The sequence below is a fragment of the Protomyctophum parallelum genome (genome assembly GCF_964188405.1).
Source record: "Protomyctophum parallelum genome assembly, chromosome: 18".
NCBI classification, from domain to species: Eukaryota; Metazoa; Chordata; class Actinopteri; order Myctophiformes; family Myctophidae; genus Protomyctophum; species Protomyctophum parallelum.
In genome coordinates this window covers 17,891,085-17,907,387 of record NC_139716.1, presented here as the reverse complement: position 1 = coordinate 17,907,387, position 16,303 = coordinate 17,891,085, and the positions used below count along the sequence as shown (strand labels likewise).

The window sequence follows — 16,303 nt, the reverse complement described above, 5'->3', positions numbered from 1 at the left end:
AGATTTGAGTTAAAAACGTTCGCTCTGAAAGAATATATACTTAAAGATTTGCGCCACATTTTCACAATTTTTCTTATTATATTTATTTTGTGTCCAAAGATCACGCAAATCGTTACACACTATCTCTATATTCATGTGCTCAAGACAGATCTGTCCGATATTTCATATTCCATCCTGATTGGCTATCATTGGCTTTCAAAATTTGCAGGATTGGCCCGTTTTGAACAAAAAGCCTCAAATCATGAACGCAGCGTGCAATTTACGTGAAATCTTTCACAGATTGATGAATATATCCCTTTTCACATTGGCCTGTTATAGCGCCACCAACAGGTGGAGTTTTGCAAAACACATTTTTGGAACAAAATGCCTCAAATCATCCAATTGCCATCCAAGGCCTAAGAAGAAATGGCACCCTTTTCACATTGGCTTATTATAGCACCACCAGGAGGCCACAACCTGACCTGCCCTGGGGGAGACCTGAGGGGCACTTTATCTAGTTTTCTTCTCTGATGGTCTTTTCAATGCAGTAGCAAATGGCTGAAAACTCGTACAAAGATGCATCACGATTCAAACTGCGAATTAATCACGATTTAACTTACCACCAGTTTGAATCGAATTGAATCACTGTACGATATATCGTTACATGCCAATCATTAGTCTTTATGTTTTGTTCTAATGCTATTTCTCGAGACATACAGTAATTTAATTTGTTAGTATTCAGTGAAAATGTTTTACGCAATCTATAACAGCCAACCCCATCATCATCATCATCCTTCGTATGCCCCAGAGATCTGAGACACACACGCGCGCGCACACACACACACACACACACACACACACACACACACACACACACACACACACACACACACACTCACACAGACACATCTGCTTCCACTGGTTTCTGCTGCTCACTGCCACGAACATGGAAGTATTGATTGACCTATTGATTTTCATATGAGCTCTTACTGTATAAAGTGGCAATCCAATTAAAAGTTGGGCTTGAAATATTTAATCCAATCAACACTATGAAATGTATCGGTTTTGCACTCAAAATCAATAACATGCATACCCTCATATGTGAGACTGAGGATTTTCCTTTCTGCAAGAACAAGACAGCTCATTTTACATCACTGATGTTGCATAATGTATCTGTATTTAATGTTATTTTCCCCAAAACTAAGAAGAGAATAAAGAGCATCAAGGACTAGTTTGAATAAGACAGATTCATCTGTTAATCTGATTAAGTGATATTGTAATATTTTAAACAAATACATGAATGTGTCTGTAAATTATTGTCAAGATCCCAATTTTTATTCACGATCATGTTTGCCTTCTTCACGTCAACATCACTTAAAGGCTGACTTTACCCATCTTCATATAATTGGTCCTCAGTAATGTTCATGATAAAATGGTACCTTTTTTGAGTGGTGCAACCACTCCAAGGAACAGCAATGTCCCCCTATGTCCCAACCTATGTCCCTATTTTTAGAGTACCGGTAGGGGCAAAAGTGGAGCTGTTGTGCTAGAAACAGAATGAGAGAGATAGTGTTGCCTGCTAATTACAGAGAGAGAGAGGGGGAGGGGGGAGAGAGAGAGAGGGAGAGGTGTCTGCTAAATGCTAATTCCCCCACACAGTAATTTCTCGACCGTTTCGGACGCGGGACGGCTCGCCGGAACCAGGCCGGCACCCTGGGCAGGCACGTTCCTGTGGGTCTGGAAGTTCCGGGGACCCACCGGGGACCCTCACACGGAGTTGCACCACTCAGTTCACACGGGTGTGATTTTCTTCTCGGTCTGTGTCTCATAGGAGGGCTGCCTGTGGACACTTCAGAAACCCTCCTATCAGTGACATTGTTAGATATTTATTTTAATTTGTTTTTAGATAACATTCGTATTCCTATTTTTATTAACGAAAGAACAATGGCTTCCAAATGTTCCAATATATAGCATGCTAACTTTCCAGGAATAAAAACCCTGCCGTTTCTATTTCAGTAGCTTGGATTTATGTTGGGAAAATCCAATTGATAGAAGATCTCTTTTTCCAGGGTAGCAGCAGCATTACAAAAAGCTTCAACACTCAACAAACAACATAGTGTATACAAACATTTACATACAAGACAGTATGTAATAACACCGTTAGTGTACATATATATCCAAATGGTTACATTTGTACACTCTCAGAGGTAAATAAACGCTCACAGTGTGAGATTACTGTGTAGTGCTAAATGCCTCTGGGCTCCTATGGCCTGGAAGCATTGCCATTCATATTTTACTGTTATTAATTCCACCCACCATCCACGTGGGGGAAATCCAGCTGGCCTCAGTGAGGCGGTTTGGAATGTGACAGGGGAGAAAAGCTCTTTTCAAATGGCATCCGTTTGAACATTTACATGGATTTGTCCATCATCTTAATATCCAAATGAAGTGAGGAAGAGAGTCAAACACTACTCAAGCCTCTTTTAAATTGAAAGTCTCTACTTGGTTTGGTGCTTCCCCCCCCCCCCCCCCTCTACACCAAATCTCTCAAGCTCTCAACGCGTTGCAATGTGATGCGTTGTGAGCTTAATTGTATATCGGTTATTTTAGACAAATGTTCGCCCCCAGAATAGACATGCTAGGGTTCATGTGGTTAAATAATAGAAATGTTTCAATAGAAATGTAAAGATGTATGTCACAGGAACTATTGATTGATTCACTGAATACCCTATTTGGGACAGAAATGGAAAACAATACAACTTGCAGTCTTGTTTCCATTGGGGTCCTATCATATATAACAGATATTACTTTCTATTTAGAAAATAAATAGTCTTCATATTGGGGCCTTTATAGAAATACATCTCCAATTCTCCACCTGTTGAAGACATTTGTAATATTCCTTTGAATACAACAAAGCGACATCAAGCCTTCAGTGCAGCTTTCTTTGAACAACAGAGGCAGCTTCTCTTCAGACAAACCCAGGGTTGATGAGGTTGAGAAAAAGACAAGTACTGTAGTTCTATAAGGTCAGCAGTGACTCACGACAAACCAGCTTGCGTCTGCCTCCCACTTGCTAAATCAGAGGCCACACAATTGAATGATGCTCCTGTTCTAAACCACTTCTTTGAAATTAGCCGAGCCTAATTTGTGTGTGTGTGTGTGTGTGTGTGTGTGTGTGTGTGCGTGCACGTGCGTGCGTGTGTGTGTATATTATGCATATATTATGCATAATATAGAATACATTTATTCTAGAGAATACAATTCAAAACAAAATCTAAAAGTTGCCATGTAATGTTGGCAGCAAATGGTCTACTCACTTCAAAAGTATGTTTTTTGTGGTAACTCATGTAGGCTACCTTTTTTAATCAGGTTACTAATCTAAACTACACAGAGAGAGAGAGAGAGAGAGAGAGAGAGAGAGAGAGAGAGAGAGAGGAGAGGGAGAGACAGAGAGAGGAGGGAGAAAGAAAGGAATAAAAGCAGGGGGGGGGGGGCTACTGTACGAGGGGGTGGGGGTGGATAGAAGGGGAGCAGGGTCACGACTTTTGTAATTACCCACAGTCAGGTTCCACTTGCTGGTCAACTTGTTGCCTTTCTTTCCCATAATGCCATCTGCCGAGGATTGGCCTACATGTGGCACAGCATGTCTTCTCTGATGTCTTCTTGATTAGGTGTCTTAGCTTACACCGGGCCGTGTCCGATGAGAGGACGGGGACAGAGTTATGGCTGCTAAACTGACAGACAGCTCCATTAAATGGCAGCTTTGTTATGACATGTCAGCTAGAACGTGGTGGATGGTAAGTGGAGATCTTTTTTTACGTTTGTTTTCTCTTGTTGCTCCCTATCCTGCTTTTGAGGCTTGAGGCTTTTTAATTACTTGGTTTTTGTATCCCTCAGTGAGGATTGGGAATAACATCTTGAATCAAAATGACAATGTAATTACAATGTATAGGGATTATATATCAGACTGTGTCGTTTACATTCTTATCAGATGAAGAACACAGGTGAGTTTAAGATTTCATCATGTCAACCTTGTTTTCCTCTGGCTTACGGGAAAGCAGAACATGCCTTAGCTATAATTTTGCATCAGTAAATTATGGTTAGGGAGCACCGGCGACTATCACATCAAATAAAGATGGGATTTTGTCTCCCTGTATGCTTAAATACCTGTGTCACAGGTAAGGTTTGGTTAGGGATATGGTGGGGAAAGCTTTTTGATATGAATCAATCAACATTTTCTTATAGAAACCACTTCACTTTTCACATATAAAGTATGTGGACTTTCTTTAAAGCCCAAAGGATTACATGAGGCAACTGTATTCAAAAAGGGGGATAACGGTGCAGACTGAAATATATGTTATTTTCTATGTACAATGAATAACAAAAGGGAGTATATTTCACCTGTTTTCACTGTAAAGGCTTTCCTAGAATGCACCTCTCTGTGCACTCTCTACAGTGTTAATTTGATAGTGCCACACAAAGAGCCCTTGTCCAGCCCGCGCCTTTCCCAGGCTGCAGAGGCAACACAGGCTGACATTTATTTCTGAATATTTATTTACTTGACTTGACTACAGACATCTTTCTATTACACTGTCTCTGAAATCCCGGTACTATTCTTTTTGTATTTGTGTATCCTTTTTTGTTTATAATTACATTATATTTTGTACATTTGTTTATTTTGGCATTTCTGATTGCAAGTGTCTATCCACAGTAAATATGACTAAAATCCCATTAGCCAGTAATTACTATTCAACAGCAGAAGTATAGCCTTGAATTAATGAGGGCCTGTGAATGGTGATGGTGATGGTATTATTAAACTAACTGGATGCTCCAGATTACTGAGTTAACCTATCTTTACGGGGAAGACCACTACATTTCAGTAGTCACATAAATTATTCTTTCTAGAGCAATTTGTCACTACTTGCGAGGACAACGAGCATCTGTCCCTCTATGAGCCAGCAACTACAGCAGCAAGAACCTCCCTTGTGATCTCAATGTAATGTACAGCCTGTTAGGGTCAGACAGGTGAACTCAAGTGCAGGAGACCAGAACAAGGCAGGCTGGCTGGGTGGCTGGCTGGCTGGCTGGCAGGGCAAGGGAACTACTTTGAGTTTGAGCAGACTATCAGGGCACTGTTACAGCCAGGCGACCCATAAGTGAACTTGACTTAGAAGCTACGGCAACTGAGTGAACTTAAATGAGAAGCTACTAAAATAAATTTAAAATCAACCAAAGGAACTATTATAAGAGAGGAGCCCCAACAGGAGGTAGAAGTAGAGCCTTCATCCTACTCCTCTCGCCCAACACTCCCCGCTGATAGGTGCCGCCCCCAGCCCGTAGCAGTACGTGCAATGATAATCATCACGCTCCCCGCTCGGCTTCCCTCCCCCGAACACGTGCCAATTCGTGTTCGAGCAGTGGTTTTCAACCCTTTTCATATCAAGGTCCATTATGTATTAGGCATTTGAGTCACGGACCACCATTTGAGGACATTTAGGGGCTCCATTTTCTTCACCGCTAAACCCCTTACTTCTTTTACTATTTTGAAAAACATTTAGTTCAACTAGCCAATCTACATTGACACATTGTGAGCTTGTAGATTGGCCATTTTAACTATTCAAAAATGTTTTGCAAAATAGTAAAAAAATAAAAAAGAAGGCAAAGAAGTTTAGAATTAGACTTTAGAATTTTTTTGTTGCCTTTGGATAAGATTTTGTCCACAATTCCACGCTGTTCTGATTGATGTTGGTGCCATAGGAGACCATCAAAATAACAATTATTTTACATCCTCTAAAGACTTCTTGTAAATTAAGTAATGTAGATGTTTAACAATAATTTAACTCCTGAGAGTGTCAAATGAATGGACCTGCAAGGGTCCATTTGGTTAACAACTCTCCATTATTTTGCTGGGGACCACCTGGAACCCCCTCCGACAAAGCCGGTTGCACCACAGTGGATTCAAACCCACAACCTCTGTGGTGGTAGGCACTAGGCAGGGACTTTACCACTCCGCCAACCAAGGACCCCTTTACCCAGGACTTAGGTGTATTTCATTTTACACAGAGAGCGTCTCCTACTCTCCTGGATACTCTGGCACTCTGGAAACTGGCAAATGAAGCTTCATTAAACCCACTTTATTACACTCTAGGCTCTTAACCATTAGTTTTTAGGTCTACTAATTTATTTCAATAGATATATAAATATTGTATTTTTTATCTCTGCAACCTTGTACGTAAGTAAGCCTTGTTGAGCCATGGTGCCCATAGGGCAGGAGCCTTATAGCCAAATTCCAATACCCAGAATCTCGGCTACTCGCTCACTCGCACTCAGTCACTCCAGCAAGGTGGTGTTATGGTGGATTTGGTGACCTGCTGAAATATGTGACAACCGTGTAGACAATCACATAATGTAAATGTGTCCTAATGTCAATTGTTGCAGTTTGTTCATTAGCAGAGTTCAACCTAACTGTATTTAGGCCATGTATTTAAAGACTTCCATGTAATAGGTGTGTGAACAAGATGGTCACATATTTGGCAGGTCACCAATTTCACCGTCATTTGCCATGCTGGAGTGAGCGAGTGTGAGTGAGCGAGTGGCCGAGATATTGGGTATTGGAATTTGGCTATAATCTCCTGTTTCCATGTAGTACAAGGCGGCTTGATGTACAAGTACATCCATCCCCCAGCCATGATGTGCAAGTAGGTTGCACTCCCAGGGGATGCTTCGTGGCATGGGTTCCATTACTCCCATACCTTAACCTTGCAGAACTATGCCCAACCTTAACCTCAAACTAATTTGTCAGAAAATGTTTTGGATAGGGGTGGGTCATCTGAATGTAGTTGCATTCTAGTAATATGCACGCTAGGTGCAGCTAAACACATTCTGTGGACACAAAGCCTCTGTTTTGGTGCCCACATTTCTCTAGTGCCCACTTCCGAGGTGCCCAGATTTCCCTGTGCCCACTCTGTTTTGGTGCCCAGATTCCCCTTATGCTCACTCTAATCTCCATAGAAATAGTTGTCAAACATCATCAGTAGTGATACATATTTTATTGAGTGTTGTTAATATTGCAACCTATCAATTTTTTTTTTTTTTTTACAGTCCAAATAGTTGATTATGCACGTCACTGACAAGCAACGTATAGAAGTGAACGGGGAGGAAATAAAGTACATATACACGGATTGTCGGTGTCTAGTGTCATATGCACGCATTCGCATTTTCGTGGTATTTCGCCGTCTTAGGTGAGACCGGGTTGCATCTCCCCAAAGTGCCCACTCTTCAGCTTTCCCTATAGGGGCAGCGGTGGCCGAACGGTTTGCGGAGCGGTCTTGATATCGAAAGGTCGCTGGTTCGTAACCCCGGACCGGCACGTTAAAATTACCATCGTTGAAGTGCCCTTGAGCAAGGCATTGAAATGTTCTATGAGCAGGGCCTGGCTGTAAACAAGTTCTTGAGTTTAGTAGTTACCCTGGGTAAACATGGTAACTTCGCTTTGCTTTGCCCAGAATGTTGTGGTGCCCACCTTTCCTGTTACCATTTTGAATGTCTTTGGTATGGTTTGCTGGTTTCAAGGTCTTCAGTTCAGTCAGCACATCAACAGAACGAGCATGTCGCCATCTAGCGAAATAAAGAGATAGAGCATGGATTAGAGTAGCATGTTAAAAACGTAATTCCTCAATCCTCACGATCCCACAAAACACTTAGCAGCAGCCAGCAGGTTACATAGGCTATTCTGCACTGTAGCCTACTCCAATCTTACATACAAATGGGTAACTATTTTTGCTTAAATGGCAAATAATGCACTTAACGTGTGCTAAAAGTTGCTTACAAAGTCACTCACATATGGTTGAAAATGTAGCCTACCTTCTTTCCTTGGAAATAAATAAGCTTAAAGAAAATGAACTGTCAATGTACCTTCCTTCAGACCATCTGAGTCTTTAGAGACATAGCAGCCATAAATAAGATCTGAGGTCTGAAAGAAGGTAGGCTACATTTAGTTAATTTTCTTTACGCTTATTTAAGGAAAGAAGGTACATTTAGCAAATTTTCAACACGGTCACAGGCAGGCACTTATTATAAGTGCCCAATAAGTGCCTGCCTGTGCCCGTACCGTGGCAGCTGAGACTGATTTCTAATCAGTGTTCAATCGAGTGCTCTCTGTACTGCTGGCCTGGCACTGGCAGTGGCATCATCATCATCGCCCTGCGAATCTGCGACAGCTGCAAGACCCTTTTTCTATTTATTTTTATCGATTTTCTATAGCATACATGTCTAGAAAAGTAATTCTTCCGTCAAGATTGTTTGTTTGTTTGATGCCAAGTTAAAACTACTGGTCAACAGAAGAGTTACACAACACGGTCGGACTCGGACTCTGATGTTGATAGATGTCTGACTAATTCAAGAAACTGAAGAAAGTTGCAGACTAGTGATTTGCTTTCTCACCACATGGAGGCAGCAGACACAAAGGTGAGAAAGGTTCTTACACTGACTGTATTTATATAGGTCTTAATAATTCAGTTTACAAAATGTTTTAATAAATGTAATCCGCTGAAAGAAAGAAACATAACCTACACAGCCTAGAAAAAATAAAGGAAATTGGAAACAAATTACAATAAAGGCCCCGATAGTCGATACTATACTAAATATGAAGCAATTTAATCTCAATAATGGTTCTCGTAAAAAGAAATATGTGCTACTGCCATCAAATGTTTTATCAGAATCACGTCCCACCATTGTGTAAAATGGCCCTAATTAATATTATAGACCTTGAAATGTCACAGAACTTTGTGAACTTGTGGAAATTAACGAGGGAGAGAGAGTGCGTCGTGAGGGATTATTGGAGCAGCAAATGGACCTATCAATAGCCCGCCTGTACATTTGAAAGACAAAAACTTTATTTATTTGTTATTTTATAGTTGCATGGAAAAATGGTGTGTGTGTGTGTGTGTGTGTGTGTGTGTGTGCGCGCGCGCGACCCCCGCGCGCGTGCGTGTTGCGTGCAGTATACAGGGTTGAGAGGCCAATTTGAATGGATGACAATGATTCATACTTATCATTTCATCTGTTATTAGCGTGACATTATATTATAATAATAGTCAAAACCCTTTGTATGGTTCAAGTCGCCTTAATTTGATTAGATAGGCCTACACATTAAGTATTAGATTGGCGTTATCTCCGAAACGATCATTCATCATTGATCATCATATTATGACTAGCCTATACGGCTTAATGGTATTACATCATTTGTGTGGAATTGTTTGTGGAATGAATCATAAATGAGCCTAGAACAAAGTCTTGTTGCAAGGTAGCATATCATTTAATTGGTATATAGGCTATATTGGTAGGTCTACAACTTGATACAATGTCAAGCCTGGGAATAGCCAATTATAGGCCTACTGATGATAATAATAATATAATTATTATTACTTGCGCAAGCAGAGCGCGCAAGTAATAGTTTCTCCCGGGACTCGTATGCACCGTCCCAGCCAACCCGCCACTTTTGATGCGTATGCACCGTCCCAGCAAATTGTGCCTGATTTGCTGGGACCAGATTACATGGTGTGTATATGTATAACTAGCTCTCAATGATGACGTAAGAAATATGTGGATTAAAGGACCCAATGCCAGAGTGTAATTGGTTTCCGATGGAGACGTAATGACGATATGTTTTAGTGTTGGGAGGATTAAAGGTAATGCTCCTGTGTATACATGTATGTAATCTGGCACGACTGCCATATCAGGCACAATTTGCTGGGACGGTGCATACGCATCAAAAGTGGCGGGTTGGCTGGGACGTGCGTACGGCGCAAAGTAACCACACTATACCGCTAATCAACTTACAAATTACATATACATAGTATATGTATAACTAGCTCTCAATAATGACGTAAGAAATATGTGGATTAAAGGACCCAATGCCAGAGTGTAATTGGTTTTCGACGGTGACGTAATGACGATATGTTTTAGGGTTGGGAGGATTAAAGGTAATGCTCCTGTGTATACATGTATGTAATCTGGCACCACTGCCGTATCAGGCACAATTTGCTGGGACGGTGCATACGCATCAAAAGTGGCGGGTTGGCTGGGACGTGCGTACGGCGCAAAGTAACCACAGTATACCGCTAATCAACTTACAAATTACATATACATATATACATAGTATATGTATAACTAGCTCTCAATGATGACGTAAGAAATATGTGGATTAAAGGAACCAATGCCAGAGTGTAATTGGTTTTCGATGGTGACGTAATGACGATATGTTTTAGTGTTGGGAGGATTAAAGGTAATGCTCTTATGTATACATGTATGTAATCATGTAATCAGGCACAAGTAGTCATTACGTAACATGCATAAAGTAGGTAGGTAGCAAATAGTTAAACCTAATAATTCAACATTTCAAACGTTCCTTCACAGAGAAACTGAGATTTGACAGTTTGTAGCGGTCGAAAGTACTTGCGCACAGCGCACTCTGCTTGCTAGTGTGCAACAAGCAAGTATGCACTTGACAGAGTGCAGTTCTAGTTATTATTATTATTAACAATAATAATAATAATCTATATTCTCTATATTGGTGGTCTACTTGTAGGTGAAAATGTATACATACTCTGTAATAGACGGTTCAAGATGAAGCCTGACTGATTTGACTGTCATAGACATTTTGTCTATACATCTGTATGTGTATATGCTCATGTAGCTGGCCTATGGTCATGTAGCTGACCTATGGCCATGTAGTGTTGACCTATGGTCATTGATTGATTGATTGATATGTTTATTGACAATGTTTACATGTACAGAAAAATGCACATAGTTATACATCACCATCAAAAGGATAAATGCAAGAAAGCCAACGGCTTATTTCCATTGCAGTAGCTGACCTATGGTCATGTAGCTGACCTATGGCCATGTAGTGTTTACCTATGGCCATGTAGTGTTGACCTATGGTCATGTAGTGTTGACCTATGGTCATGTAGCTGACCTATGGCCATGTAGCTGACCTATGGTCATGTTGTGTTGACCTATGGCCATGTACCTGACCTATGGTCATGTAGTGTTGACCTATGGCCATGTACCTGACCTATGGTCATGTTGTGTTGACCTATGGTCATGTAGCTGACCATGTAGTTGACCTATCTATGGCCATGTAGTTGACCTATGGTCATGTAACTGACCTCTGGCCATGTAGATAGGTGGTCATGCACACTGACGTATATGGTTTTGCACACTGTTCTATGGTCATGCATGTTGACCTATATATGGGCATATGCCTGTTGCTCGCTGCGCTGACCTAAGTTCAATTGACATGCGCGCTGACCGGGGCCATGCATGCTGTGTTCTATTGACTTGCAATGGGTGATTTAGGGTCGCTCTCTGCACGCAACGGCCAATCCGCTGTCCACTACTAGTTCTCAGGTCTGGTGTTTGTCCTCTCTTTTTTCTCAGTGTATGCATTTTTGGCGCTTATTGTCTCCTTATTGTAGATACGCCACTGGTTGTAACCCAATGTGACATAGTAAACCGTGCATGCTGACCTGTCTTCTACTGAAATGCGCGCTGACCTGCGTTCCACTGACATGCGCGCTGACCTGTGTTCTATTGACATGCATGCTTGCTGACCTCACTGGTCATGCAAGTACAACATCAGTCACACAAACAGTATACAGTGAGTCAGGCGGGCGGAAGTGAGGGGCTGAGGGCACACAGTTTTCCCATGGCCTGAAGAGATCCTATGGCCTGAAGAGACGGCTGTGCTATGATTGGTTGATTAGTTTTCACTGCTCGCTGACTGTTGACAGCAAACATGGTGGGCTACACTCTGGAATGGAATTTAATGTAATAATATGAATTACGTTGACAGATTTACATCAAACATGTTGTCACCTTGTCCAATTTTCCATATTCACAGTGCTTCTCTGTGGAATCTTTGAAGAGGTAACAATTGAATTACCTTGTTTGATGTAAGTAGCAGTGATGTAATTAAACTATATACTCTAACTAACTAACTACTGTAGGCCTACTTAAGTACAGTAGTTGAGTTAATTAGTTAATTTGGGAGTACTTTTACTTTACTTGAGTAGCCTATAAATTGTGTATACTTTATAGGCCACTCACTAGTTACTTGACAGCTTTATTTTGTATAGTCTACTTTGCATATCTTGAATATTGTTACAAAACATACATTAACGATAGATTATTATGTATTATTGTTAGGTAAGCTACCGCAGCTGCAGCACAAAGTAATTCAAATCAGCCCCACATTTACCAGCTGCAACATTAAAGTGATGAACACAAACACAACTCTGAATACATTATTAATTCATTACAATTCAATAATATGGTTGCGAAATGGGCCATTCTGCATAATGAATAGGCTACATGTGGTTGAACTGACAATGCAAAAATACTCATCAAATTTACAATGTGCCAATATATACTGTACCTGCTGCTGTGTCCAAGCATTTTATGTCAAACATCATGTGCATAGGCATAATTACAAAAAAAGGAAACATGGATCTTACACAAAAAATAATTTCATCCATTTCTTTACACCTGTAAACTTGTGTCATGAGTCATGACAATGAAGTTCCTTTTCTATTAAGTTTGGTAGTAGCCTACAACTCTTAAGTATGTTTTGATGAGAATACTTGCACCCAATTTACTCGTGAACATGGAGCTGTTGCCCACACGACCTGACTACGGATACGTGGTTGAAGATGGATGGATGGATGGACTTGCACTTTTACTCACTTAGTCAAAATAGTTTAAGATTGATTGATTGATTGATTGATTGATTGAATGAATACTTTACTTTTTAATACAAGGTCTGCTAAAATCCAAGAAAGCCTATATTGGCTTGTTTCCATTGGGGTACTTTTAACCTTTTATTTGTAACAGTTAATAGTAGTAGGCTACCTGTATTTCTACCTTATGGCATTGCTACCTTTATGAAAATGATCACTTCTTCTACCACTTGCATATAATATTATAACCTATCACACAGTGCACACTTCGGGCTATGGGATGGTTGTCCCCGGGGCAGTAGTGGTAGCCAATAGGCTCGCAGCGTTCAGTGGCTGGCGGAGTGGCGAGAGCCCGTCGGAGGGGCGGCAGTCAGTCAGTGAAAGTGAAGGCGGAGACCTGCTTCCCAGTTTCCAAAACTCAACCTCTTCTGGATCGCGTTCAAATCTCAGCCGCACAACCCTAAAAACCCGATCCAAAAGTAAAGACGCGAAGGGGAGAAGGGAGATAAGAGAGAGAGAGAAAGAGAGAGAGAGAGAGGGAGGGAGGGAGAGAGAGAGAGAGAGGGAAAAAACGAGGTGCTCTTAACTTGATTTGACCGCCTTCTGCCAAGAATTGTCTTCCGGTATTGACTTTCTTTTTTTTTTTGTGCAAGAGAAACAGCCTCCTAAAGCACAAAGTTGAACAGCGTGACGTGAGAAATGTGATTCTACCGGCTTGTGTCTCACCAAGGCTCCAGGACACCCAGTCAATCCATGCAGTACAGTGCGATGGTACGTGGACATGTTTATGAGATGTTGGGATAGGATGATATAAATAATGATATGACGATGACATTTGGAGAGGCTAGTCGTTTTTTTTTTGCTATGGTAGTAAAATAACGCGTGGTGCCAAGAGAAATGTAACCAATAATCTGATAATCTGAATAATAAGTGGGTTACATTACATACATAACCATGGCTGGAATTGGAACCCAATGTAACAACACTGACTAGCGCCAAAAGACGTGTCAACTTGGCACCGATCTACAGTAACCCACGTTAACCCTCCCCGCCCCTTTATTGGCGAATGAACTTCATTTGGAATGTGGACACACACACACACACGACACACGCACGCGCGCAGTCACGCACGCACGCACTACACCGTGACAATGTTGAAATAACATCTCATTAACCTACAATAGACCTAAAGAATAAAGCTACACACACAAAACAGATTTGTATTACTGTAACCCCGTCAGCCTACACACAAATAGTCATTCAGGTAAGCCTGAACCTTTTTCAGTCAAGCAGATTTTTTTGTTGTTGTAATGTATCGTGGACTTAGACCCCCCCTCCTATACATAACTTTCACTCTGGCAAACAAAAAGCTACCCCCCCCCCCCCACACACACACACACACACACACAAGGCACATTTTTGCAGAGATAACCTTTATATTTGGTGGATTATCATTACAGGGCCCAATATTAGCCCCTTTACACGGCTATAAATGTCGAAGAGATGAGAGTGGAATTGCTGTTTCAGGGATCAGTTAACGATTGTGTCGCTGCTGCTGTAAATCTGCAAGACGATTTAATTTGAGAGAAGTTAATAGTGCTTTTGCTCTTGAAGCATAAAGTGCGATTATAAGGGCGCACGCACGCGGCTTGTGTGGAAGAAATAAAGTTATATACTCCGGAGCCACCGGTCCAAAGTTCTCCTCCTGAGCCCATAAAATAATCCTCTCAGAAATAAATTGTAAAAAAAAAAATTATATATATATATAGCCTATATATATATATATATATATCTTCAGTGATATAATGCATGCATTTTGTAGCTATAACTCCGTGTTACGGGTCCATTCGGTCTCATTTTGTACACCATCAGAGTTTTGTGCAAAAAAAGAATAGTTGGGTGACTTCGGTCGGTGGGATGGTGGATAATATGGAATGTGTTTGCAGCAGTAGAGGAGGAGGAGGAGGAGGAGGAGGAGGAGTGTGACTATGTAATTACGTGGGTGAAAGAGAGAAAAAAAAGTTGTGCGTGATTTGCTGCTGGGATCGTGCAGGGCTGAACTGAAGGTGTATGCAGGTCCATTTCATATCAAGTTTGAAAAGCGGGAGCTAGCGTGCGTTGCACACATCGATCGCTGTGCATACTGGTGGTGGCGCGTCACAATGCGTTTATGAGGCAGATATCACTAAAACTGGAGAGAGAGCGCAAAACACCCCATCCATCCATCCATCCATCCACCCAGCCCCGGCAGCAGGGCAGTAGTTACCGGCGGTAGGCGAGTCTACGAGTCTGTTCGGAGTCGGGAGGCATTTAGAAATAGAAGTGCCGTTACGCGTGCATGTTGAACTTTTCATTTTCCCCGTTCCTTTTTCTTTTTTAATCATAGGCTACTTTACATTTGAACTCAGACAACGACAATCTTTTCGGATCCCTCGCGCACACCACACTTCTTCCATGGATGTTCTTCTTGGATAATCTTTTGGACGCGGATCTGAACTGCCTCCACCAAGCAGATCGAGTCTCGCACGGTGCACACTAGCAGTGTCGTCGGCCCCAGCTATAGGAGGAATGGCGCGATAATAAAGTGATCCGCACTTCACAGGAATCACTCGAAATAACATTGGTTTTGTGTGCGACTGGCTCGTCATGTATTCTCCAATTTGTCTTACTCAGGTATTTGTGTCTTTCTTTGTTTTTTGTTTTTAATTATTTTTTGTTTAAACTGACCTGCCGTTGTTTGATGCTTGCTCTTTGACAGATTACTGCAAATTACCAGAGCGCAATAGGCTATAATCAATTCGGTGCTGTGCACGTTTATTTTTGCGTTAAGAAAGATCGTTCAATTCCCTGTCCTTGTGAATAGATATATAATTAGCCACTGCCATATAGCCTAAATAATGTTCTAACAACCTCGGCGGTAAGGGAATTGCCGCTTTGCTGGCGGATATAGGTTGTTCAAACAGAACAAATGTATGCTATTGATCCAAACGGTGTGGTTAGGTGAGGACAATGTTACCGTGTTATGTTGATTTTAGATACGGGAAAAGATCAGAGTCCAGCGAAAACCCAGTGTCAAACCCGAACGATCAAAATATGCTGCGCTCCCCAACTGCGTAAAGTTGTGCGCAAATAAGCGACAAATTGTCACCTATATGATAATCCGGTATAGTTCATATGTATTATGCACAATTTCTGCCAAGTTTAATTAATTAGGTTGTTCGTGCCCTCAAATAACCTTTTAATATACACAATATGGCCTCGTCTAACTCTGTTTAATATTTTAGCCTGTGCATCATTTTATTTGTATACCACAACCACATGCAGGGAAACGAGGAAAATCAAGTTGTGAGGACATTTCGGCACTTGATTGAAGATAGGCCTACTAATGATAAGGTTGACTAAGGACTTGGACAGAGTAGCTGACTGTTTGGCTGACTCAGTTTTACTGTTTATATTTTACTTGGCATAAGTAAGTGATTGACTGAGATGTGGTTTAGTTTGTACTTAAGAGGATTGTGCTTTTATGGCCCCAGCTGAAGTGCACTGCACATGCAGGGCCTCGCCAAGTCATTTATCTTAGAGAG

The 16,303-nt window shown here is 41.3% G+C and overlaps 1 protein-coding gene across 1 annotated transcript in view; it reads left to right on the top strand.

Moving 5' to 3' along the window:
* Positions 1-13,182: 13,182 nt before the first annotated feature.
* The window catches only part of LOC310876001 (nuclear factor 1 B-type-like), a gene marked incomplete at its 3' end in the record, with an annotated part of 107,712 nt that continues 104,591 nt past the window's right edge, over positions 13,183-16,303 (top strand). Inside the window, exon 1 of the mRNA XM_083789449.1 lies at positions 13,183-13,490. Within this exon, the coding sequence (XP_083645575.1) occupies positions 13,473-13,490 (18 nt within the window). The 5' untranslated portion in view covers positions 13,183-13,472. The remainder of the gene's footprint in view (positions 13,491-16,303) is intronic.